General features: G+C 36.6%; 1 protein-coding gene across 4 annotated transcripts; it reads right to left on the reverse strand.

Annotated features, from left to right (window-relative positions):
* Positions 1 to 613: 613 nt before the first annotated feature.
* On the reverse strand, positions 614 to 24,921 carry LOC100267719 (uncharacterized). 4 transcript variants are annotated; one of them, XM_059740806.1, is made up of 6 exons: positions 24,749 to 24,921; positions 24,015 to 24,133; positions 13,936 to 14,086; positions 10,377 to 10,499; positions 1,289 to 1,391; positions 614 to 1,156 (listed from the first exon to the last, which is right to left on the reverse strand). In XM_059740806.1, the coding sequence occupies exons 3-6, from the start codon at positions 14,028 to 14,030 to the stop codon at positions 902 to 904; spliced, it is 576 nt and encodes a 191-aa protein (XP_059596789.1). In that variant the 5' UTR covers positions 14,031 to 14,086; positions 24,015 to 24,133; positions 24,749 to 24,921; the 3' UTR covers positions 614 to 901. The 4 variants fall into 4 exon arrangements, with proteins under 4 accessions (XP_059596789.1, XP_059596790.1, XP_059596787.1 ...); XM_059740807.1 differs by having other exon boundaries at positions 24,015 to 24,485; XM_059740804.1 differs by having other exon boundaries at positions 24,015 to 24,447; positions 24,749 to 24,889.
* Positions 24,922 to 25,659: the final 738 nt, after the last annotated feature.

Genomic DNA, 25,659 nt, shown 5'->3' on the forward strand with positions numbered 1-25,659 from the left:
GGAGCATCACTTGAATTCATACATAATACATGACAACTCAGTGTCCAAGTAGAATTCATACCACAAGGAATGGGTGTGGATGGAAAAGCGGATTGGAAGGGTTTCCTTTAATCTAATTAAGTAGAAAAAAAAATTAAAAGGAGCTACATGGAAATGATTGCCAGGAATAACCTTTTCCTTTGTAATACACTTTGGCTTTTCAAAGAAGAAAAAGCAAATCCAAATTGTATGCTTAAACCCCAAGAAAGGTATCCAATGGCTAATGCTGAAATAGCATTAGGAGAGAATTTTTTAAGGCATATCTTAATACAGAATGTTTGTTAAGGAATATGGGTTGTTTTCAGCTGAGACAGGATAGTATTTGTTTTTTTGGCTTTTTGATTAAAGCAATTTAGTTTTAGAATTTAGATTGTTTATTTTTTTACTTTTTCATGACTTATTATAAATTTTTTACTAAATAGAAAAAATCAAAATATGTAGTTTTTTCTAAATAGAAAAAATAATATATTAGTTTTTTTTACTTTTTAATACTTAATAGAAATAAATTCCTACAAAAACAAACAACCTAATATTTAACACTATTAAACATTAAGATTCTATTTAGAATTAAGTTAAAAATCAAACACAATGCGATTATTTGTAGATTCTCATAACATCAAATAAGTTTCATACCCATCTCCGCAATTAGTTTCCCTCATTAGTAAACCAACAAATATGGGCATGAAAACAAAAATATATGGTCTAAGCTTAGATCATTTCAAAGCCCATCATCCATACATCATTTTAAAGCTAGTTGGTCCTCTTCAAAAATATTTTTACTTCTGGCTTACTCTAAGAACATTACTGGGGCTCAGGTTCTGAGATAAAAAAAAAAGGCTCAATATTCCAACTGCATGCCACTTCAAAAAGATTGCCAGCCACCTCCTCTCATTCGGTCCTGCATCGCAGCTGCTTTCTCCTCTTTCATCTTCTCCACAATTTTAAGTATCTTGGGATTGAAGAAACGGTCACGAACATATTTCCTCTCTTCAGCCTGTATCTCCTTGATAGCACTAGGATATGGGTTAGGAGGAAGTCTCTTCCCTTGAAGACGAGCAATTTGCTTCAGTCGAGCATATGCCATCTTTTTGGCCTTTTTCTCTGCCCTATATTCCATCTAAACACCAGAGTAAAAGGCTGGTTAAATTTGGAGAAAGGAGGAGACAGAAGAAAACACAAACAAAAATAAGACAAACTTATGTTCCTGAGAAAATTTGACTCAAGAACCTGGTAAAAATGAAATACATACATCGGCTACAGCCATGGCCTCTTCCTCACTGACTCCCTGTTCCTTCAACTCAAGCACCCGACAACCAAATACACGGGCTGGAGGGGGGTTAAAAGCACTAATCCTGTCAGAGCATTACATATAAATGAAGTTAAAATTTGACTCAAGGCTTTCAATCCTAGGTCAATTTCATTATCCACTAGAAATCTCATCATAATATGATAATATCCTAAAACTCCAAGCAAATTTAACACATGATATAGTAGTCAGGCATCATCAAATAATAGGATGTTTTTGAAACCACACACCATCAAATAAGCTGTGTTTGAAACCACACAAATTCTAGCAAACAAAGTACACCTGTAAGAATTCCCTTTCCTTTTTTAATTAGAAACAGATAATTAGAATATGTCAATCATCAAATAATAATATATTACTGCAGAATAGACAACCAAGAAAGAAATGTTGCAAATCTCATGTAACCTCAACAAAAGGAACCTAATTTTTACTCTTTAACCCTAGATATTAAGTAGGCTAAGTAGAGGATTGATGCACTGATACAGTTGAGTAATAACATATCAACACAATCAATTTTTTATTGACTGATCTCACTTGAACTTTGGAATCAAACTAACAGTCCATAGCAAAAGGCAGATTCACCAAGTAAAAAAGATTAGCATCCAGTTCCAGCTGCTAAAAAATAAAATTGTGTTCTGAAATTTGGAGGATAGAAGATACATGTTTTTTCATCATTATACTGTAAAACTTGATCATTGGTTCAAAATTGGTAGAAAAACCGTGAAACTTAACAAATATGAATCAAAAAATCAAAATCCAAAGATCTATAAAAAATGTGAACTGTTTGGTTTTGCAAGTTGTACGTCTATAAACACAAGTGTTTTCAGCTTATTGCATGATCTGTGACCTGATTTGAACTTGGGCATTAAATCAAAAGTCATGTTACGAGGCATATTCCCTAAATACTAGAAAACACAGAAACATCGTATTTTAGAAGAATGATATTCAGCTCTTCATGCTGTAACCTATATAAATCTAACAGGCAACAAATGAATAATTCTTTTCCATATATATCCTACCTAAACTCAAACTGAACAACTTAAAATTATGCTGAACTTTGGTTCACAATTTCTAATAATGCTGAACAACTTAAAAATTATGAATCAGAACAAAAATACCTCAATGTCTCAAGATCCTTTAATCTCAAACTCTTTAGCCATAAGCTGTTTCAGATTTTCCATTTCATGCATATCGCTGCTGATCAAGACGATATCATCTATATACACTATGGCCATTTTTGGTTGGTCAGATATAACATTACCCATATTTGAGAAGAGATCGTGTGTATCTTTCAAACCAGGCTCTAGGTAATCGCTTGAGGCCATAAAGGGATTTTTTAAGCTTGCAAATCTTTTCATTTCCATACATCTCTTCAAAACCAGGTGGGAAGATCCATATACACTTCTTCCTCCAATTCACCGTGCAGAATTGCATTTTTTACATCCAACTAAAGTAGCGATCATTCCAAACTTGCAGCAAGAGATAACACTACCCTGATTGAATTCATCTTAGCAACTAGGGCAAAAGTCTCTTGATTGTTAATTCCATGAGTTTGTGTAAAAAATTTCACCTCAAGTCTTGACTTGTATCTTTTGATTAATCCAACTGCCCTATACTTCATGTTAAACACTCATTTACATCCAATAGGTCTCTTTTCAGAAGGATTATTCACTAGCTCCCAACTATCATTTTTATCAAAGGCTCTCTTCTCCTCCTTCATCACCTCTCTCCACCTTGGAACAATAAGAGCCTCTTTTATAGTTTTAGAAATATACATAATTGAAAGATTAGTAGTAAAGGCTTTAAAAGAGGGGTTTAGTCTATAATAAGAAATGAAGTTGCTTATAGGGTGTTGTGTGCAAGATTTAATACCTTCCCTAAAAGCAATAGGCAAATCAAGATCTAAGACTAGATTAATGGGATTAATAAAGCAAGATTAAGAAGAAATAACAAATGGAGTAAGACAAGGTTCAGAGTTACCTATATTTTCAAGAGGCATTATGTTTGGATCCAAAGATTGACAATTTTTCTTAAACTTACCTTTGCGAGAACACACCTGCAGCTCATGAGGCTTTTCAATTTCAGTTTCCTTCTCCCCCACACCCAGTTGATCATCAGCTTAGATTTTTTTGCAGTTAATTTCAGTTATAGGTAAGGTAGAAGGTGGTTGCAATATAGGTATAGGATCATCATCCCAAATATGCTCTACCACTCTCTTGCTCTCCTCATGAAGAGAAATTTGGTAAAACAGGGTTGTGACTCAAAGAAAGTGTAATCCATAGTAGCAAAAAACTTCTTAGTAGGAGGATGAAAATATTTATACCCTTTTTTTAGTAGGAGAATAGCCAAGGAAAACACATTAAAGTGACCTAGGATCAAGCTTGCTTTAATTATATTTGTTGATATTAACACATGTAGTGCAACCGAAAACTTTTAGTGGAAGGGGGTTGACAAGTGAGAAGCTGGAAGAATCATTTTTAGACAGTCCAAAGGTGAATTAAAATTGAGGACCTCGGTAGGCATTCTATCGATGAGATAACAAGCTGTTAAGATAGCTTTTCCCCACAAATATTTGGGCATTCCCATGGTAAATAACAAAACCCGAGCAGTATCAAGCAAATGTCTATATTTCCTCTCAGCTATTCCATTTTGTTGAGGGGTATAAACACAAGATGTTTGATGAAAAATCTTATTCCCACTCAAGTAGGTACCCAAGGTAGAAGATAAAAAACTCTACTCCATTATTTGTTCAAAAAACCTGAAGTTTCGCTGGAAATGGGTTTTGAATCATTCTATGTGAGGTTTGGAACAGTCTAGTTGTTTCAAATATTTCTTTAAAAAGGTTGACCCAACATACATGGGTACAGTCATCCATAAAAGTAAGAAACCACTTAGCCTCCAATACATTTGGAATACGTGAAGGACCCCAAATGTCACTATGTACAAGTGAAAAAGACTGATTGTTTGTAGGTTTGGATAGGAAAATGAGTGAGATGATGCTTGGACAATTCACATATTTTACAGTGAAAGTCAATAACCTTTTTATTCCTAAATAAAGTTGGGTATAAAACCTTGAAATAAAGAAAACTTAGATGTCCTAATCAATAATGCTATAATTTAATTTCATCCTCATAGGACAAAGAGGCACCAACATGAGTAGATTAGGATAAGCATACTGACATATCTAGGTCCTCCTCAAAGTAATAGAGTCCCTCTACCTACCTCTCTAGCATTGCCAATTTTTTTCCCTATACATAGGTCCGGAAATTCACAATGAGTAGGAAAAAATTTAGCCCCACAATTAAGATCCTTTGTCAATTTGCTAATTGAAAGAAGAGTGCAAGCTAGCTAAGGAACATGTATGACTGGATTTAGGACTAGGTGTTTAGAAATAGTAATAGAACCCTTTCCAGCAATAGAAGAAAAAGACTCATTAGCAAATTTAACTTTTTGCATGCCCAAATAAGTGAAATAAGTAGAAAACAAACACACTAATCATGTGATCAGTTATCCCTAAGAGCATACCAATAAACTCTAATACAGCTCTAATAACATATGCAAATTCTGAATATAATTTTGTATCTCCTCAAAATTATATAGTGGATCACTTATATACAATGGGAACAACCTAGGGAAGGAAGATTTACAACAATAACATTCCTAAATTACAATTAGAAATCAAGGAGAAAAAAATGGAGAAAACAATAAATAAATAAATAAAAAGGCAAACTAGGAACCTATCTAAATATAGTTAATCAATCAGCCTAGAATCAAATAAGTAAATCCAATAAGAAAATAAAAAAATTGAAGGTTGACTTTCCACAACATTGTGGTCCCAAATCCTACAAATTTAAACTTTTAGGAAAGTTGGTTGTCCAATATGGTAGCAAAGCTTCATTTGGCATGAGGTCATGTGGTCGAAATTTATCGCATATTTATTTTCCCACTTAATTAAGCCCATGTATAAGCCCAAAGGAGGGTTTTTATGGTTTGTTTATTTGTGAGCCTATGTCTCTCCATGTGCAAGTATATAGGTTGCATGTAAGAGAGGGTGTTAAAGTACATGTTATACATTGCAGGGTCTAAATCCTACAAACTTAAGTTTTTAGGAAAGTTGTTTGTCCAATATATTTCAAGCATGCAAGTTTCTGGTTCAACCCGTTTGACAATCCACTATTCTAACTATCTATCAGATGACAACAATAATAAGCTTGATGAAAAAAAAAAACCCTCAAATAGTTGTCTACAATCAAATAGGTAGGCTAAAACTTCAATCTTTTAAGATTTATGGAGAGGAACAAGGAATAAATTTTATAGCAACAAGGAAAAGTAAAATTAAATATAGGAAAAAAATAAAAAAGAAAAGATAAAAACCTTAGAGTCTCACTAAGACCTTCTAAGAATCTTACTATTAAAGATTGTAAAGTATGCAAAACTTAATATTATTTCATTGCCAATCATGTATCTCATTTTACATCAACTAGTCTTGTGAACCATGGAAACCTAAAAATTGAATAAAACTATTAAAAAAAAAAAAGTGAACATATATACTAACTCATTAAGACTCTTTATCTTTCTAAAACTCCTAAATCTTCTTTAAAATAATAAAATTAGAAAAAAAAAATGGAAACTTCTGCCTTTTCTCTTTTAAATTAGAAACTTAAAGTCTATATAAACTTCTTTAACAAAAGTTTCTAATAAAGAAGGCTTCTAAATTTTAAGGACTCAAAATAGATACTTCAATGGCAAGCTCAACTACCAACTAATTATGATACTAGAGAACCTAAAAAACTATAAATTATCTAAATATATTTGATAGAGCAATAGGATTTATTTATTTCATTTCATTCCTTTCTTGGGTAGATCTTGGGGATTCATCCTCATCGATATCCCCCCAACTTGAAAAAAAATTCAACCTTGAGTTTTAATGGCTTTCTACAGTCAATTGAAAGCCAAAGCAATGGTTTCCACCCTTTGTTTTTCATCATCATGTATGAACTTGCTTTCCACAGCTCTTCTTGTATAATGTGCGGTATTGAATTCGCTTTCTACAATTTTCTAGTAAACTCTCTTAGAAAAGAATAAGATTCTTGAGTTTCTCAACTACAAAAGAAATTCCAACAAACCTTATTGTACCATCAAAGATTCTTCATGTTTGCCGCCCATCATGACAATTTGTAAAGTCAAGCATCAGTTTCTCAAGCTTTTAACTTCAGAAAGATCAGTAATTGGAGTATACTCTATGATGCATACTCTTCAATATTGACCCTTAAAACCCATGTCATGACTCGCATAAATGTGCTCAATGTATTGATTAATCCAAAGATCATGGCTAACCATTCATATAACTCATCCTTCCCATGAGTTAGTAAGAAAGAAACTCCATAAAGACTCAACCCTTACAGAATAAAGTCTTTCATAGACAGCATAATAACTGGTCTTTTGGAGTCCATGTGCTCCTTGTAATATATAAGGTAGAGCTAGATCAATATCACGCATTAGAATTCACATAGATGGAGATTTGTTCTTTAGCACCATTTTGCACTTGCAACGCTTCTTTAGGGACTCCTATAGGTTGTTTTGTAATGGATTCATGACATTTCCATTTCAGATTCATCATAGAAAACCTTTCCTCTTTTGCTATTAGAGCAACCAATAGATGTCACACTACAACACAATGACTTTCATTTAAAGCATCAAAATAAACCCCTTCCCCTTCTTGTCTAAATTGCTTTTCGTTGTACCTCTCAACCTGTATGCTTAGCAAAGAGGTAGCAGCATTTGGGGTGGCAAGAATTTCATTTTCTGGATAAGCTGACACAGCTCTTGCTTGCTATCTGTATGTGGTAGGGCCTGGTCAACTGCCCAGCCACCTCAAGCACTTTCCGTTGCCTGATCTGATCGAAGGGCTAATTCTGATTCAAGTTCTAGTTCTTCAATACACAAGTATAATCCCTTAGTTGTAAAGACGAAAGTGTAAGCCGAGATGTTTTTGTGCTTGTGAGGCAAGGCGTACACCTCCAAGCATTGAGATATAAGCCTTTTGAAACCTCATTTTTATAATTGATAAATATTTAAAAATAATTTAAAATATATAAAAAATAAATAAAATTTAATAAAATGAAAAATCTAATTATTTAAACAAATTTTAAATAATTTAAATATTAAATCAGTTATCTGATTTTTTTTGCTATTTGAAAAAAGTTAATAACTTGTGAATTTCAAAAATCAAAATAAAATCAATTATCTAATTTTTTACTACTAGAAAAAATCAATTATCTAAAGTTTTTTACTAGTTACTAAAAAATCAACTATTAGAAAAAGAAACTAAATTCTATCTAGTTTGATAATTTTCTACACAAAAAAGAAAAAGAAAAAAAAGGTCAACCTCATAAAAAGAAATAGAACAAAGAGGTTGAGATATTTCTTGGGAAAAAAAAAGAAAAAAAAAGACGAGGAAAAAACAAGGAGACCATGAAATAAAATATTAGGGAATAATATACCCATATCTATATATATATATATATATATATATATATATATATATATATATATATAACCAATTTGGGAAAAGCAAAGAAACCGGAATTAGGGGGAAGGAAGAATGAAGAACGAAGAAGGAAGAGCTTAGAACCAAGGAGAAGAAAGAACAAAGAACGAAGAGGGAAGAGCATCTCACCGAACCAAAAGGAAGATGCCAAAGCCTCATGTGTCGTCACTAAAAATGCATGAGGCCAATCAAGTAAGAGTTAGGTTTGGGGTTCTTTGTGTTTTCTCCTCTTATAGCACTCTCAACTGGCTCTTTTGGTTAAAAGACAAGTTTTTATTTTTTTTCCTTTTTCTTTTATTTTTATTTTTATTTATTTATTTATTGGTATCTAACCACCTCAACAACAAAAACACATCGAAGGCTTACGCCTTAAGCACTAGCACATCAAATGTGCACTGGAAACCCATGTTGGATACTCTTCGACTCCAAAGGTATACGCCTTCTAAGAGTTGAGCACTTTTATGAATGCTTCACCCTAAGGTGCGCTTTGAAGCTTGCCTCACCAATTCCTTTGAAAACACTGCTTGGATAGACAACAACGAATAATGTCCTCCACACTTGAAACATAATGGAGTTGTACTAACCCTTTTTTCAACAACACCCATGGGAGTTTACCCTCATTAACCTCCCTTTTAGTCACATTCAAAGATGGTTGATTGATGCCTTCACCATTCACACGATAAGTGTTAGAATTTGTTATGCTTAAGGTTTTACTTGCTTGATCCTTGATTAGAGAAAGATCCTCTACTTTGTGATCGTAAGCATTTAGAACCCAAGATTTGAGCGCTTCTTCAATTTTAAGGGCTAGTTGTTAAGCATCATCTAAGGTGTAAGTTTGTGCAGCCACCATCTCAAGTTAGATCCCCATTCAAAGTCTCTATTGCAAGTAATAATTTGAGTCTCACTCCCTTAACTTAATTTGGAATGCTCAATCCATGAAATTCTTTTATGTATTTTTCAAAATCAATTTATTACCTTGTTTGAGATTAACATTTTCATGTATAAAAGTTGTTCATAATCAATTAAGAGAAAGTGCCCTTTCATCTTCAACTTCATCTAATTCCATGTGTTTATAGACGGTTGGTTGGTTCTCTAAAATTAATCTTCAACATTATGCTGCCATAAAAGTGTTGCACCTTTTAAAATTTGCCTTCACAAAATGCATCTTGACCTTCTCAAGCAAAGCATACCAATCAAAGTAATCTTCTATAGACATAAACCAACCAAGAAAAGTTGTAGAATTCAATTTTCTCAAAAATTCAATAACTTCAATGCGTACTTTTTAGTTACATCTAATCTTGCTCAAAGTCTGAAATACTTTCCATGTCCACATTACAATGGATGTCTCATATTGTGCTCCTTGGTTGATTACTCATCATAAAATTACCCTTCTCTCCACATGCTCTATTAGGCAATTGGTTATGCTAATGGCTCCCACCCCCTTCCTCAATGGATTGTTTTTCTTGACTTCTTACTAATAGTTTCACTATCCCATCAACTTGGTTGTTAAGTTTTATGATGACCATTTGTTGGGATTATCATGTAGCATAAATTTCCTCCAGACATGTTGAAACAACATCTTGATTATTTGGAATCTTGAACTCATGCTTAGATAAATTACTCTACTCCTTAGCTATACACACCTTCAAACCAAGAACTTCCACTCTAATGCCAAAACTGATATAGGGCAACCTTGCGATGGTTGTTTACATTCAAATAGGTAGGCAAGTGCTTCAATCTTTTAGGATCTAAGAAGATGAAAGAGGAATGAAGTTCATGGCAGTGGGGAAAAATAAAACAAAATATACAAAAAGAAAGATAAAGAGGGAAAAAAATTATAGAAACCCTAGAGTATCACTAAGATTTTCTAAGAGTCACACCTAGAGAAAAAGCAACAGTCTCATGATTGAAAATCACTAAGCATACAAAACTTAGCTTATTTTTTTGATAGGTAAAGCATACAAACTTAATATTATTTCATCATCAATCATTCATCTTGTTTTACATCAATTAACCTTATTTATGGAATTTAACAAACCCCAAAAACTATAAAAAACTATAAAAAAATAAATAAATATAACTTATATAGTAACTTAGTAGGACTCTTATTTCCTTCTTAAAACTTATAAATCATCTAAATAATAGAATTAAAAAGAAAATAGAAAAAAAATTAAAATTAGAAACTTAAGCTTCATAAGAACTTCTTTAATAGAAGTTTTTAATAAAGAATAGTTCTAAATTCTAAAAACTCAAAGCAAAAAATACAATAAAATAAGATCAATTATGAAAATAGAAAGGTTTTCTTCTCTCTCCTCATTACTTGACAAATTTAAGACATACACCATGAATGTTTTTCTTTATGATCATTCTAATATCACTTGGAAGAAACATATGCATGGCAAGAAAGCATTTCTAACAAGCTAGTTATCATAGATCAGAAAGGACAAATAGATAGAACTATTTATAAGAATAGAGCAATACTTGATAGCATCTTCATATTTAGAATCTGGATGCTTCTGAAAGAACTTTTGAATATAAAAATCCTCAGGGAGACTGATTTTCTTAACTTTTCCATCAGGCCGAGGAAATGTTGGAGGTGGGGCCCTGGTCAACACAATCAAGGGTAAGGAAAAGCATGACTATCAAATTATATGTGTGTGTGTGAACCAACTGTAGGAAATTTTCTTCAGAAATATCTAAAGAAAGATTAGTTGCAAAATTATGGCAAAACCATGACATTCACAAACTCTACAACCAATATTATCTTTCATCTTAGAAAAGATATAGTTTGGTTTATTCCCACATTTCAAGTAGGCTCTAGTGCTTCCAAAAGAATTATTTTTGGACACCAGATGCAAATCATACATACTCTGACACAAAAAAGCGAACCTTCTGCTTACCTCAATCCCTTTAGTCAACATCCAATATCAAGATTTCTAAAAACATTAACCTCAAAGGAATAATTGGTTAGCAAGATGTTAGAAGCCAATGTGGTAAGTATATGAATGGTAAAAATCCTCATGGACTCCACCTTCTGCATTGGAAAAAGTTCAAATTAATTTGTCTTTTCTTCCTTTTGACACCCACTTTTTTTTTTTTTTTTTTTGAGCAGAAACATGATTGGGTAGAACAATGTTAGCATTCACAGCATTAAGTGTACTATGAATGAGTTCAGAAACAAAGTAAACTGACTAGACATATTGTTTTCTCTAATTACTATTAGACTAATTTTTGTTTCTATATTTCTCTTTCTTCTCGACTAATTTATCTTCCTACAAAAACATAGATAATTAAAACAAAGAAGTGGATTGGTGCATCATCTTTTGAAGATTACAACTAGTAGTCAAAAATCCATAGTTATGGGGCAAAAATTTGGAATGCAATTTCAACTTTCTATAATAACCATTTATTTGGTAGATATTCTTTCCAGTTCAAATGTAACAAAAGGATTTCCTGAACAAAGTCTAGACAGACTTTCCAGTCATATTTGTAGTGCAAATACACTGGTTGATGCGGATACCCAAGCTATCAAGGGGAAACGAATGGTACTGTCAGTCTCCAGAAAAGAACAAAACTGGATCACCTGCATCTTAGAGAAATGGGAATGGAACCTGGTGACAAGCATTAGACAAATCACAGCAAACAACATGAAACTAAAAAGATTTCTATTCTTTTCTTCAATTCCTGCTCATTTCCAACAAATGGAAATGTAATTTATATAAAATACAAGGGAAATGAGGATGTAGGTAAAATGCATGACCAAGATATACCCAAGAGCAAACATCTTCTACTTGGGTTTGATTAGCTTTAAGGTCACATGACTGAAGAGGATGACCACTAGTGCAATAGATGAAGTAAATGAGTACCTCCAGATTGCAGTTTGATCAATGTATTCGTAAACTTCAATTGACGACCACAGTAGTAATGCTTTATAGTATAAAACATAGGGCAGACAAGAATAGGAGATGAATGACGGGAAGATGAGAAAAGAATGGGAAATGAATATATCCACGACATGGTGTAGGTTAGCATTAATAGGCAAAAAATTAGAAAAACTACTATTACCATGGCTTTTCCAAACCTAAAAGAGATATGATTGCACGAGTGAGGTAATGATGAATGATATGGTTTAAACTGAAGATGATTCAAGAGCACAGGGGAATGCCAAAAATGACAAGAGTAAATTTCAAGTTTGCTAATGAAAAAACTGATCATGCAAGCGAGGCAATGAGGAGTTATCTGGTTTAATAAGGGGAAAGGGAAGACCAAAATTGATGAAAGTTAGTGTTGAGAGATGAAATGCTAGCCAATGATCCAACAAAAAGAAAACAGTTTCCAACATAGTGGAAATGTGAAAAGGATTGATGCAGTTGACATGAAACAATAAGACAGACTTTGGTGAATTAAGAAAGGCTAAGTTAGGAAATCGACAGGGTAGCTAAGCTCCTTCAGGTTGGTCTATGGACTAGTTAAATGAGTGTAGCTAATTTTCAAGATTGCAGGAGATCTAACTGTAGCAAACAAGTCCAAATGCAGCCAACCATATTTACTGGAATGTGAAGGAAGTCCCCACTAGTTAATTTTCAGGCATGGGCATTATCCAAGAAATAACACAAAATTAATTAATGACAAAACCCTTAGGCGATATTTGGTACATTGGAATGGGGAATGGGAATGAATATTTTGTTTCCATTCCTATTTCTTGTTGAATAAGAATGAATTTGGTGATTCAAATTTTTGTGTTTAGATACACCTAGGAATGTAAGGATTGAATGATTATTTGTTTCAATTTCAATGTTTGGTAACAATGAGAATGAAAATGAAAAAGGAAAAAAATTAATAATAATACTCTTACACAGTTCAAAATTTTTTTTTTTTTAAAAGAACATATTTTGGAAGTTCGTTTTTTTTTTTTTTTGGCTAAATAATAAGACTAAGAAAAATAAGATTCACTTCAATAAATAAAAATTAACCATAATAAGTCATCCTAAATTAATGAAAATGAAGGGGTAAAATATAATTTTAACATGTTCTATATCCTTTCCTACATTGAGAGAATCAAATATCTCATATTGGAGATCAATTGAAATCCTACTCATAAGTGGGATTTCATTTATGCTAGAATAGTTTTTTATTTCATACTCACAGTCATTTAAGTTATCCAAACAAGGAAATGGATGAGAAGAGGAATGAGATATTCATTCTCACTCCTCATTTCAACGAACCAAACATGGCCTTAAACTCTTGCATCAACCAATAACTCACCCCAATTAATCACTAAGAAAATCCATGTGTATCATAAGCCCATTGATCAAAAAAAAGTTCACAAAGCACTGGATCGCTAACAATTAATAGAGAGATAGGCCACTGAACCCATATTGCATTACACCCATTTGATATTTTCCTTCAAAGAACCATAGGGCATGTTTGGCAATTGTTTTCGAAAACAATTTTATGTTCTCCAAAACAATAATAATAATAATAATAATAATAACAAAAGGAAAACACATTTGGTAATAGAAAACTGTTTTGTTTTCTATTCTTAAGAAAAAAAAAGGTATTTTCAAATCACATATTTTAGTTCTTTTCAAATGTTTTATGATGGATGTTTTAAAACATAATCATACAAACATGTACAGTGATTACAAATAAAGCACTAGACATAAAAATTATTTTTAAAACATATTTAAAAATACTAAAAACAGGGTTAAAATATTTCAGGTTCCCAAACAAATTTTTTTCTACAAAACATTAGAGACCAATTTTCAAAAACTAAAAACTGTTTTTCTGAGACTCAATCAATTCTCTGTTATATTCCAAAATTGCATATGGATTAACATAGACAAAAGGCATTGCATTATAACTCCTATCCTGGTAACACCAAACGCTTCCAACTATAAATAAATGTCAGAACACAAAAGAAAGAAAACCCATGTTTAGACACTGAAAATTTATCTAGGAGCTCAAATTTACCCATTAATACAAGCATAACAGTCATATAAAATCTATATAATAGAGGGAGAGAAAGAGATAGACAAACCGTTCCATGGCTTTCAGCCAGACTGGCTCAGCCTTAGCCAAGCCCTTAACGAGCTTTCTCGTTCTTGCGAGCAGATCTCCTTTCATGAATGACATGGTCTTTGCTGCTTCTGCTCCTGCTTCTTTGAATCCTTTGAATTTGTGTTTGGAGTCTGTTATTAGATGAATATGAGGTGAGTTTTACAACAGGCAAATAGTGTCATTTCAATTACTAAAAGATAATAATAAAAAAAAAATAGATAATTTCACTCAACTCCCTTGAGGTTTTAGCTACAATTAGCCCTCATTGGTTTGAAAATTCGTCAAAAATTTTGAATTAGAGGGGAGAAAAGTGAAAACATCAAATGAAAAGAATAGGGGAGACATGTGATGAAATTTCAAACCAATGGGGGGACGAGGTGTATTTAGCCAAAACCTTAGGGAAGGTCAATGAAATTAACCATAGAAAAAAAAAAAGGGAAAAGTGTGCTTCCACACGTATTTAAAAAAAACAAAATCATAAAATGAAAAACAATGTGGTTAAAGGTAGTATGATTGACCAAAAAGTGTATAAAATCCTAAATATTTTTAGATAAGTGTATTAAATGTGGATAATGTAAATTTGGGTTGTGTAGACGTAAACACACTTTTCCTTTAAAAAAATTATTTTACAGTTACATTATATATGGAAGTCCAGAGAGTTTGTACACTTGTCCCAAAATACCCCTCCCTTATTTCCCTTCAAATCTACATCTTTTTCATTCGACAACAATCATAATAAATTCACATTTCTATATTTATTAGTTATAACTAATAAAATTAGAAGTTCTTTTTCCTTTTCTTCTTTTAAAATTAGAGTTTTACATTTTTTGTTGCTCTTTCTTTTTTCTGGTAAAATTTTTTTTTTTTGATAAGTAAAAGATAAGCATTAAAAAAGGCAGAACGCCGCATAGCATACAGGAAGTATACAAAACAGCATAGGCCTCAAAAAACAAAACAAAGAAAAACCTCCCATTAATAGGAGGCTAACCACTCTAAGAAGCCTATAAGGGAGAACGCCTCCTCACCTACATACAATTTGGCCCAACTCCACAGGTTACAAACAAAAGAATTCTTTAACTTTTGAATATTTAAACCCCCCCCCCCCCCTAAAAGCTAATCTATTCCTCTCCTTCCATACCGTCCAAAAAATACACAACGGAATGGCATCCCATATCTTTTTCCTTTTCTTTCCCACCCACGAGCCCCTCCAACTAGCTAAGACCTCCTTTACAGTTCCTGGAGAAACCCATTTTACATCAACTAAACCAAAGACAATATCCCATAAGGCTCTCACCACTGTACAGTAAATTAGAATATGATTTACACTTTCTTCTTCGCATTCGCACAAGAAACACCGATTTGGAAGTTGAAAACCTCTTCTTTGCAGACTATCCAAAGTTAACACCTTCCCCCATGACGCCTCCCACGCAAAGAAGGCAGCTTTAGTTGGCACTCTTGCCACCCAAATGCTTTTATAAGGAAAACCCATAACATCAGAATTCGTCAACAACCTGTACGCTTCCTTAACCCTGAACTGGCCACTTCTTCCTTTTCTCCATATAACTGAATCTTCCTCCAAAGAAGGTTTACAGCCCCTCAAAATGTGGAGAAACTCCCCAACCAACTCAATCTCCCAATCATTAAAGTCCCTCAAAAAATGAAGATTCCAGTTTCCTTGACCCGAATTTTGATCCCACATTTCCTCAACCGTCAAACTCTTATGCGCGGCCATACCAAATAGATGAGGGAAGCGTTGAGCCAATGAGGAATCTGAGCACCACACATCTGTCCAGAAGCATATCATGTTGCCCTTTCCTACGCGGAATGACATGTTATCCCAACACCAATCTGATTCTTTCCAAATTTCCTTCCAAACCCCTACACCAATCATCCCATTTCCTTTTTTAGGCCTCCAATCAAGACCCTCCTGCCCATACTTCACCTTAATCACTTGTCTCCACAAAATATTCTTTTCACCAGCATACCTCCATATCCACTTGCCAAGTAAAGCTTTGTTCAACAAAGCTAGCTTTCTAAGGCCTAGCCCACCTTTATCTTTGTCTGTGCACACCACCTCCCATTTAACCAAATGCACTTTTCTCTCCATGTTTCCCCCTCCCCACAGAAAATCTCTTTGCACTTTCTCAATCCTTCTAACAACAACCTTTGGCATTCTGAAAATGGACATTTGGTAGATTGGCATGCTAGCCAATGTACTTTTAATTAAGGTAACTCTTCCCCCTTTAGAAATATATTGCCGTTTCCAAAGAGCTAATCGCCTCCTCACTCTCTCCTCCACCCCATCCCATATATAAGGCGCTCTATTTGGGGCCCCTAAAGGAAGACCCAAATACTGAGAAGGTAGAGTCCCCACCCTGCAGCCAAGCTCAACAGCCAACTCCTCCACCTCCGCCACCTCACCAACTGGAATGATCTCACTCTTGGCTAAATTAATCCTTAAACCTGAAGCCGCTTCAAACCAGAAAAGAATCCACCCCAAGTAAGTTAGATGATCCTTTTTGGCCTCACAGAAGACCATTGTGTCATCAGCAAAAAACAAGTGAGATATGTTCAAGGAGGGGCCACTTCCTCCCCTAATGTTGCATCCTGATAAGAACCCCCCCTCCACAGCTCTCCTGATAAGCACATCAAGCACTTCCATCCCCATGATGAAGAGGTAAGGAGACAACGGATCCCCTTGTCTAAGACCTTTAGTGCTTGGGAAGAAACCTGCAGGCACTCCATTAACCAACACTGAAAATTTAGCGGACGATAGACAGCTCCACATCCACCCCACCCATTTAGACCCGAAACCCATCTTATGTAACACCTTCACCAAGAACTTCCAATTGATGTTGTCATAGGCTTTCTCTATATCCAACTTGCATATAATGCCCTTTTCCTTTTGTTTCTGCCACGTGTCTATCACTTCATTTGCAATTAAAGACGCATCAAGGATTTGTCTTCCCTTCACAAAGGCATTCTGAGAAGTAGAGACCACCTTACCAACTACTTTCTTCAATCTGTTAGCTAGCACTTTAGCCAATAACTTGTAAAGCCCCCCCAAAAGACTAATCGGTCTGAAGTCTCTAAGGTCCTCAGCCCCACTTTTCTTGGGGATCAACACTAGGAAGGTATTGTTGAGGCTCTTGAGAAAAGAACTGTGGTCATAGAAGTCTTTGAACATTTCCATAATCTCCTCTTTAATGAAGTCCCAGCAACTTTGCCAAAACGCCATTGTAAAGCCATCCGGGCCAGGGGCTTTATCCCCATTCATCTCCATCAATGCCACATAAATTTCCTCCTCAGTAAAGGGCCTCTCCAAGGTCTCCGCCTCTTGTTGGCTGATCCGGTCTAGCCGAAGGCCCCTTATATCCGCCTTCCACCCCATATCTTCTGAAAGTAAGCTTTGGAAAGTGCTAGCAATTCCTTCCCTGATTTCCTGCTCCTCTAACAGCCACTCCCCATTGATCTTTATTCTCTCCAACTGATTATTTCTCCGGTGAGCGCTTGCCATGCGATGAAAAAAGCCCGTATTTCTATCCCCCTCCTTCAGCCATATTTCCCTAGAAAGCTGTCTCCAATGGGTCTCTTCTATAGTCACCCATTTCCTATAATTCTCTTTTGCCTCTTTCTTAAGCTCCGTTTCCTCCACCGTCAGAATTCTCCCACTTTCCTCCCTATCCCAAAACTCCACCTGCTGCAAGGCTACGGATTTATTGGTTTCCAGCTTCCCAAAGACTTCTCTATTCCAAGTTTTCAATTTCTGTTTGACTTCCTTCATCTTGGTAGCCAGCTTGTAACTACCACTGCCCCTTACCTCAATTCCTTGCCACCAGCTGCGCACTAAATCTTTGAAGCCCTCAACCTTAAGCCACATATTTTCAAATCTGAATGGAGTTGGGCCTCGTCTTATCCCCCCCCCCCCCCCCCCCCCCCCCCCCCCCCCCACTAGCATAATTGGGAAATGATCGGAAACCGGACGGGGCAGCCTACATTGACTAATCCCATTGTATTGGTCAGTCCAACTAGGGGAGACAAGGAATCTGTCCAATCTTGCCCAGATCTGATTGTTTTGTCCCCCATTCCAAGTACATTCTCCCCCTTGAAGTGGGAGATCCATCAGCCCCAAATCATCCACTGTTTCCGCAAATTTCCTCATTGCTGAATTCATTCTCCTCTGGCTGCTCCTTTCCCTCGGAAACAAGGTTATGTTGAAGTCCCCCCCTATACACCACGGGTCTTCCCACAGCCCTCTAATCGCCCCCAACTCATCCCATAAAGCCTCCCTTTCCATCTTGGAGAAAGGACCGTACACTCCCGTAAAAATCCAACTCACCCCATTTTCTATATTCCGGAATCTACAAGATAAGGTAAACTGGCCCTCTTCCCAATCTAGAACCTCCAAGGCCCTTTTGTCCCAGCACACCAAAATTCCCCCCGAAGCACCTTCCGCATTCACAGCCTTCCACTCTATGAATCTGCCAGAGCCTATGCTTCTCGCAATGTAATCCGACATCGCTTGAATTTTAGTCTCCTGAATACAAATTACGTCCGCCCTCTGATTCCTTATAAACGTCTTAATTACTTTTCTTTTAAAGCTATCATTTGCTCCCCTCACATTCCAACTCAGAATTTTCATCTTCATTGGACAATCACAATCTGGCGCCCTTTGCCCTGAACCGAGCCTTTCTGTTTAAGCCCCCCCTCATAATTAATGGAGCATTCCAGTCTTTTTAGCTCCCTTTCAAACTTAGATTTTTCCAATAGCTCTTTACTATGGATTTTCTCCCTTCTCTTTTTGATTTGAGACAGAAACTTCAGTATTTCCTTCTCCAATCCCTCCGTGGGGAATCCCAGGAAATGACTAAATTTTGCCAGATCACTCTCCTCCCATTTATCCTCCTGCATTCCTCTCTCTGTTTGGGAATCATATGTGGCACCATCCCCCACAGTCCTCCTTCCCGTATCACTGCTGCTTTCCTTTACACCCACCTCCCTGCATCCATTGCTCCTCTCAACACCACCCTCATATACTGTTAGCCACATTGAATTGTCAACACGAGCTCCCTCATTCCAATCCCCAGAATGACCGAAAGACTCCACTCCCGGAGTCCGATCAAAATTAAAAGAGTTAAGATGAGGGATCCCCAGAACCCTGTTCCCCCAAGACCACATCCCCTTACCATACCTCATTGATTCCTCTTCGAGAGCCTTGTCCGTCTCTGATATCCTGACCACGCCATTTAATTTCCTCAAGTCCTCAGTCTCCCACGCAACAAAAGGCTCTGGCACTTGATTCTTACCTGGATCAGACACCGACTTCTGGGATAAAAAATGGTTTTGGCCTGCTGATGAACTTCTAACAGGCTGTGGACCATTTCCCTTTGAACTTAGGCCTTTGATTGGTGTCGAGACTGGGCCTGTAATGGAACAGCCCACCTCATCGGGCCTACCCGACGGGCCTGCATCTGGACTTAAGGCCACCCCTTTCATTTTTAATCCCCTTGCACCAATCTTCAGCCCAGGCCCACCGTCCCTTTTTAATACCTTTGGGCTGGCATTTGGGCTTGAAAGATGGACTGCCCCAGGTTGGATCCACGACGGGGATATTGGGCCTCGACCTTCATTAGAAACAAAAAGACCCCCAACAGCCCTCTGTCCACCCGTCCCTTCACCTGACGAGTGCAGGTCCTCGATCCTCACGCTCACCATCCCCTTTGTCACTCGCTTCTCCGCGCGTGAGGACACCTCACCCCCAACCTCGCTGCTGTAATGGCTTTCTGCTTGACTGGAAGATCTCCTTATCACCGGACGGCATTCCCACCATAATGCTATCTCATAGACCTCCTCTTCCACTTCGACTTCCAGAACACTCGGGCGAGCATCACCTCTGCTCCTCACTAATATTCTGGCCCACTGAAGCTCACCCAGCGTCTTCGTTGGTTCATCGGCCGTGATAAAGCCACCACATGCGTCCCCCGCCTTCTTCAAAATCTCTGGGCTCCAAAACGAGACTAGGAGTCAAAATAATCTCACCCAAATCTCCTTTGCCTTCTCCTCCTCTGTCCAGCACCCGCTCCTTGGACTCCAAAACTCCAGCCCTATCTGGACTCCTTTCATCGTGCGATTCCCAGAAAAAACAGCACGACGCGCCTCCTCCAAGTCTTCAAAGTCCAGTAGAACCCTCCCCTTTTCCATTTTAGCCAGCCCTAAGCTTCCCTTGAGCTCCCACGATTTTGCCCAATGCTGTCCCAGCTTCTCAAGATCGTCCTCTTCCCCTGCGTTACCCCTCCTGCTAGCCACAACACAGTGATCCAGCTTCTTCAACATTCCCATCGATTCCTCTCTTCTGACCTTCACTGCAATCGCATTTGGATTGCCCAACAAAGCACGTTTTGCTATTGTTGCGTATGAGCTCCCCCCAGCAATTTTCCCCGTAGATTTTCCTTCCTGGAATTTTGATTTACTACCAAAAGCGCCTATCACCTCTTTAATCTTGTCCGCCATGGTCATCCACCCCCGCGTTTCCTTTCTGCCTCTCGGGACAAAGATGCAGAAGTGTTTCCTCGCAAGGTCGAAGACCCCTAGCCGGATAAACTCCCCCGCGATGTTTGTCCCTCGTGACATAGAGAATGTTCGGCCCTGTTCCTTCCACTCCCTTCCCCATCCTGATGCTTTCTCATCCAAAATACAGAGGTTCAGACCTTCCAAGAACAACCCTAGACTGTCCAGACCCAACCGAATCCATGACGCAACCCCTCCCTTCTTCTCCACAATGAGGGCTTGGAACTTTCCTTTCCTCTCGTCACCAATAATCTCAAACTCCTTTGATTCCACGCTGAATTTGCATTCCCTCCTTCTGCGTCGCGGGACCGAACCTTCATCCCCCTCCTCGCCATCGCACTCTCTCTCACCTGCTTTCGCTCTCTCTCTCTCTCCCATTTTTTTTTGGAAACCAATGGCTAGTTAGTGAAAGTTCCAGCCTTTTTTCTGGTAAAATTAAGGAATCTTAACTCAAGCCAAATCTTTTTCTATATAAAACTATACAAGATAATGTTCCCATATAATTAGTTTTGGGCTATAGTCCAAAACAAAATCCTACAATTTAAAATTTCCAGCTATAGCATTGACAATTTTTTTTTTGATAGATAAAAGGAAATATATTCAACGGAAAGAGGAAGCACCAAAAACAGTACCCTCAAAATATACAGAGAGTATACAAAAGCAGCCCAAAGGCTCGAAACCAAAGGGGGGAGGGAAGAAATAACACTTCACCAACCCCTACTTAGAGCCTAGTCAATCCAAAAAACTAAGAAGAGAAGAAAGGCTCAAAACTATAGACACCCTAACCCAAGACCAAATATTACATACAAAAGAATATTTCAGTCTTTGAAGTGAAAGCTCCTCATTCTCAAAAGCTAACATATTCAATTCCTTCCAGACTGACAAAAAAATACATAAGGGGGTCATTTGCCAAGCCTTTTTATGAGTTTTCCCCACAAAAGCTCCATGCCACCCAAGAAGAGTTTCCTTCACTGAACATGAGAGAACCCAAGCCACACCAAATAGGGAGAAAAGAAGATTCCACAAAACCCACGTATTTACACAATGAAGTAAAAGGTGATCCACCGTCTCTAATTCAGAGAGACATAGAAAACACCTGTTAGCCATAGAGTACCCTCTCCTCTGAAGTTGCTCCAAAGTTAAGATTTTACCCCAAGAAGCCCCCAAGCAAAGAAGGCTACCTTAGGAGGTACATTCGCCCTCCAAATACTATTACAAGGGAACAAATGAGAGTCTCCGAGCTCCAAAATAGAATAAAGCGACTTGACTAAGAAATCACCACTCTTTGAAGTCGTCCAAACCACTCTATCTTTGTCCTCCCTTTGCACCCTAAAGGGTTGGATCTTGAGCATAAAACGCTCCATCATCTCAATCTCCTAATCATTAAACATCCTTGAGAAAAGAGGGGTCCAACCCTCCCCATCAATGTCTGGGTTCCAAACATCCGACACCCAAGCATTTTTAGACAGGGAGATGGAAAATAAAGAGGGGAATGACTCACAAAGAGGCTCATCTCCACACCACTTGTCCTTCCAAAATTTCACTCTCCAACCACTACCTACTTGGTAGGCTAATCTACTATTCAGAAACAACCACTCCTTTCTAATTGTTTTCCAAAGCCCAACACCATACCTCCCACTTACGGCCCAAGCACACCAATCCCCCTCCTCCACACCATATTTATGACTGATAACTTGCTTCCAAAAAGCCTCTCTTTCATTGGAAAAGTGTCAATTCCACTTACTTATGAGAGCGATATTTATCAGAACTAAATTTCTCACACCCAAACCACCTTTCCTTTTTTCCAAGCAAACCAGGTTCCACCTAACAAGGTGTGGCCTATGCACAAGAGCTCCCCCACCCCACAAAAAATCCCTTTAAATCTTTTCCAATCTCAACCTTACTTTTCTAGGCAAATAAAAGAGAGACATGAAGTATATAGGCATGCTAGAGAGAGTGCTCCGAATTAGAGTGAGTCTCCCTCCTTTTGAAATATACTGTCTCTTCCACATTGCAAGTCTTTTTCGAAACCGCTCTTTAATACCATCCCAAACCGCAGATGATTTGAAGGGGGGCCCCAAAGGCAGTCCCAAATAACAAGAAGGGAGACCACCCACTCTACAACCCAACTCCAAAGCCAAATCCTCTATACCATGCACCCTCCCCACCAAGATTAACTCGCTCTTCTCCAAATTGATTCTCAACCCTGAACAAGCCTCAAACCACATGAGAAGCCAGCTTAGATAAGTCATCTGGTCATGAGACTCCTCACAAAACACCAAAATATCATCCGCAAATAACAAGTGTCATATCAAAATCCCCTCACCACTCTGACCTCTCACCCTCCACCCAGATAAAAAGCCTCTATAAATAGCCCTTCTCAATAAACAACTAAACACCTCCATGATTATCACAAACAAATAAGGGGAAAGGGGGTCTCCTTGTCTCAATCCCCTCGAACTTTGGAAAAAAACGGAAGGAGAGCCATTTATTAGAACAGAAAATTTTACAGTAGAAATGCACCATTCTATCCACTTTAACCATCTCTCCCCAAAGCCCATTTTTTTAAGCATTGCCAACAAAAACTTCCAGCTACATGATCGTAAGCCTTCTCTATATCTAACTTACACAGCACACCCTCTTAATTGCTTTTCAACCTTGAATCCACTGTCTCATTTGCAATCAAACTGCATCTAAAATTTGTCTACCCTCCACAAAGGCATTTTGAGACTCCGAAATCACTTTCCCCATAACCTTCTTAATTCTATTTGCCAACACCTTAACCAACAACTTGTAAAGGCTTAAAGCATTCCAAGAGAAATCTAGCCCATTGGTTTCCAAGAAAATAGAGCAATAAAAGAAAATGATATTTCCATTCCCATGTTATCTCTCATTTTTTGCTTCAAAGAAATAAAAACAAAAGCCAAAAATTAAAATAAAATTTAAGAAAACAAAATCCAAAAAACCAAAAACCAAAAACCCCACCTGTGTAAGATTTAAATGACATTTTTCTGTATTCCCTATCTCAGTGGTAAAAATTTAACAACTCAAAATTGCAATTCCTTTTCCCATATTTTCTCTGCATCTACACTATTTCTATTTTGTACAAGAAAACATTCCCAAACAGCAAAGACCGTCAATCTAAAAAGAATTCAGTCTGAGCAGTAATCCAAACTTGCAATACACTTCCACGGTTGTTCAAACAGAAACCCTAAAATTGGAAACTTCCAGCAATAGCATGCCAAGCTATTATCTAGCACTCCGACTGAAATTCAAGCCCTTGGTTATCAAGAAAATGAAGAAAAATAAAAGAAAATCACATATTGACTCCTAGTTTCTTTGCTGCCAAAAATTTAAAATAAAACAAAATAAAAGTCGATTTATTGGATTGTGAAAATTTACGATTCAACTTTTTTTTTAATTTTTTTCATAACCGATTATGTCTAATCTAGAAGTCGATTTACTGGATTAGAAATGGAAACTGAGCAGTACCTTTAACTCAGTGATCGATCGAAACGCAGCGTTTGGAGCAAAAATGACCGAATGCTTTTGTGTTGACGGAGATCGGAGCTTGCGTCTCGTGCTCAAGCCGTACCTTAATGCTAGTGCAACTACAACATGAGTTCAGCATTACTTCGGTGAAAATCAAGGATGAAAGTTTCCATTTTTTTAGCCGAAATCTCGGGTTTCGGTGGTCGGCGATACGAAAGAGGGGGGCGAAATGTCGATGGGAGAAATTTCGCCAAATTTCGGTTAAAATCGCTGAAAAATGGATGCAGACGAAAAATCGGCGAAATCTTCAAAAAATAGCCGGACACTGCAATTTATCGGCGAATTTTCGGTTTGTATAGCCGATTTTTTTCCGATTTTTCTGAAAATTTCCCGATATTTCCTACCAGTCCAGCCCGCGCACAGGTGACAAAATCTGATCATGATTTGCAGGCAAAGGTTGTGTTTTTTAGCCTGGCTCAAAAATCGTGGATTTAGGGTTCGTGAAATTTAAATCCAATGGCACAAAAGCAAAGCGACCCCTAGAACAGATCCAGAAAACACAGGAAGCAAAAAACAAAAGCAATCTTTCTGGTTATCCTTGGGGGTTTTGCATGGATTTTCTCGGAAATCAAACGAGGATGAATTTTCCCAGAAATCGAATGGGGGATGGATTTTCTTGGGAATCAAACGGGGTTGCAGAAAAATAAAAATAAATAACAAGATTAGATTAGTACCTGGGAGGATTGAGAGTGGCAGAGGAAAATAGGGACTTTTTAGGGATTCTCTCGTCTGGAGGGCAACTTCAGAAAAGGGCTTCGGGCTTCTTGATGCCCGAGTGAGAGAAGTGGGTGGCCCTTTTTAGTTTTAGATTTAGTAGAGATTAAAAAAAAAAAAGGAAACATATCATGAGAACAATTTTCCTCACTCTATATAAATAATTATTAATTATCCATGATTAAATCACTACTATGGATTAAAATTTGATTTTTATTGATAATATTTTATGAATTAAAATTAATTTGATAAGATAAATTATTAATAATTTTAATTATTTAAATATATTAATGTTAATAAAAGAAAGTTGTTATCACATATTTTTAATAAAATTTTAGAAATTAGATCTCAAATAAAATATTTTATTGATATTTCAATTTGGACCCCAGTGCATCTGATGGTCCAAATTGAAACTGGATGTGATCCAATAGTCAGAATTGAACCTCAAGTTATGTGATAATATGTATAAATCATTGATATTTACTAAAATAAGTTTTTTATGAAACTTCATAATGAGTGTATAAGTACAACTGACATAATATAATTATGTTTAATATCGCAAATCATATTATATATATATATATATATATATATATATATATATATATATATATATATATATATATATATATATATATATATATATATATATCAAATTCTTCACCAAAACAACTTTAAATTGTTTATTTTACTTTTAATTACAATAATACGAGGTTTTTTTACATTTCCATAAGTTTTGATCAATTTTTTGCTTATCAAAATTTTTTTTCAAAATATCCATCGATATTTCTCCGATATATCCAATATATCCGTAAAATCAAGTTACCGATATATCCGTGATTACCGATATTTTCATCCTTGGTGAAAATGG

This window comes from Vitis vinifera, chromosome 1 (assembly GCF_030704535.1).
Source record: "Vitis vinifera cultivar Pinot Noir 40024 chromosome 1, ASM3070453v1".
NCBI lineage: Eukaryota > Viridiplantae > Streptophyta > Magnoliopsida > Vitales > Vitaceae > Vitis > Vitis vinifera.

Excerpts from the sequence above, each read along its gene's own strand:
- LOC100267719 (XM_059740806.1), bottom strand. The coding sequence starts at position 14,030 with ATGTCATTCATGAAAGGAGATCTGCTCGCAAGAACGAGAAAGCTCGTT. Across the intron at positions 10,500-13,935 it reads TGGCTGAAAGCCATGGAACG|GGCCCCACCTCCAACATTTC; the intron begins GTTTGTCTATCT and ends TGTGTTGACCAG. Across the intron at positions 1,157-1,288 it reads AGGCCATGGCTGTAGCCGAT|ATGGAATATAGGGCAGAGAA; the intron begins GTATGTATTTCA and ends TCTGGTGTTTAG.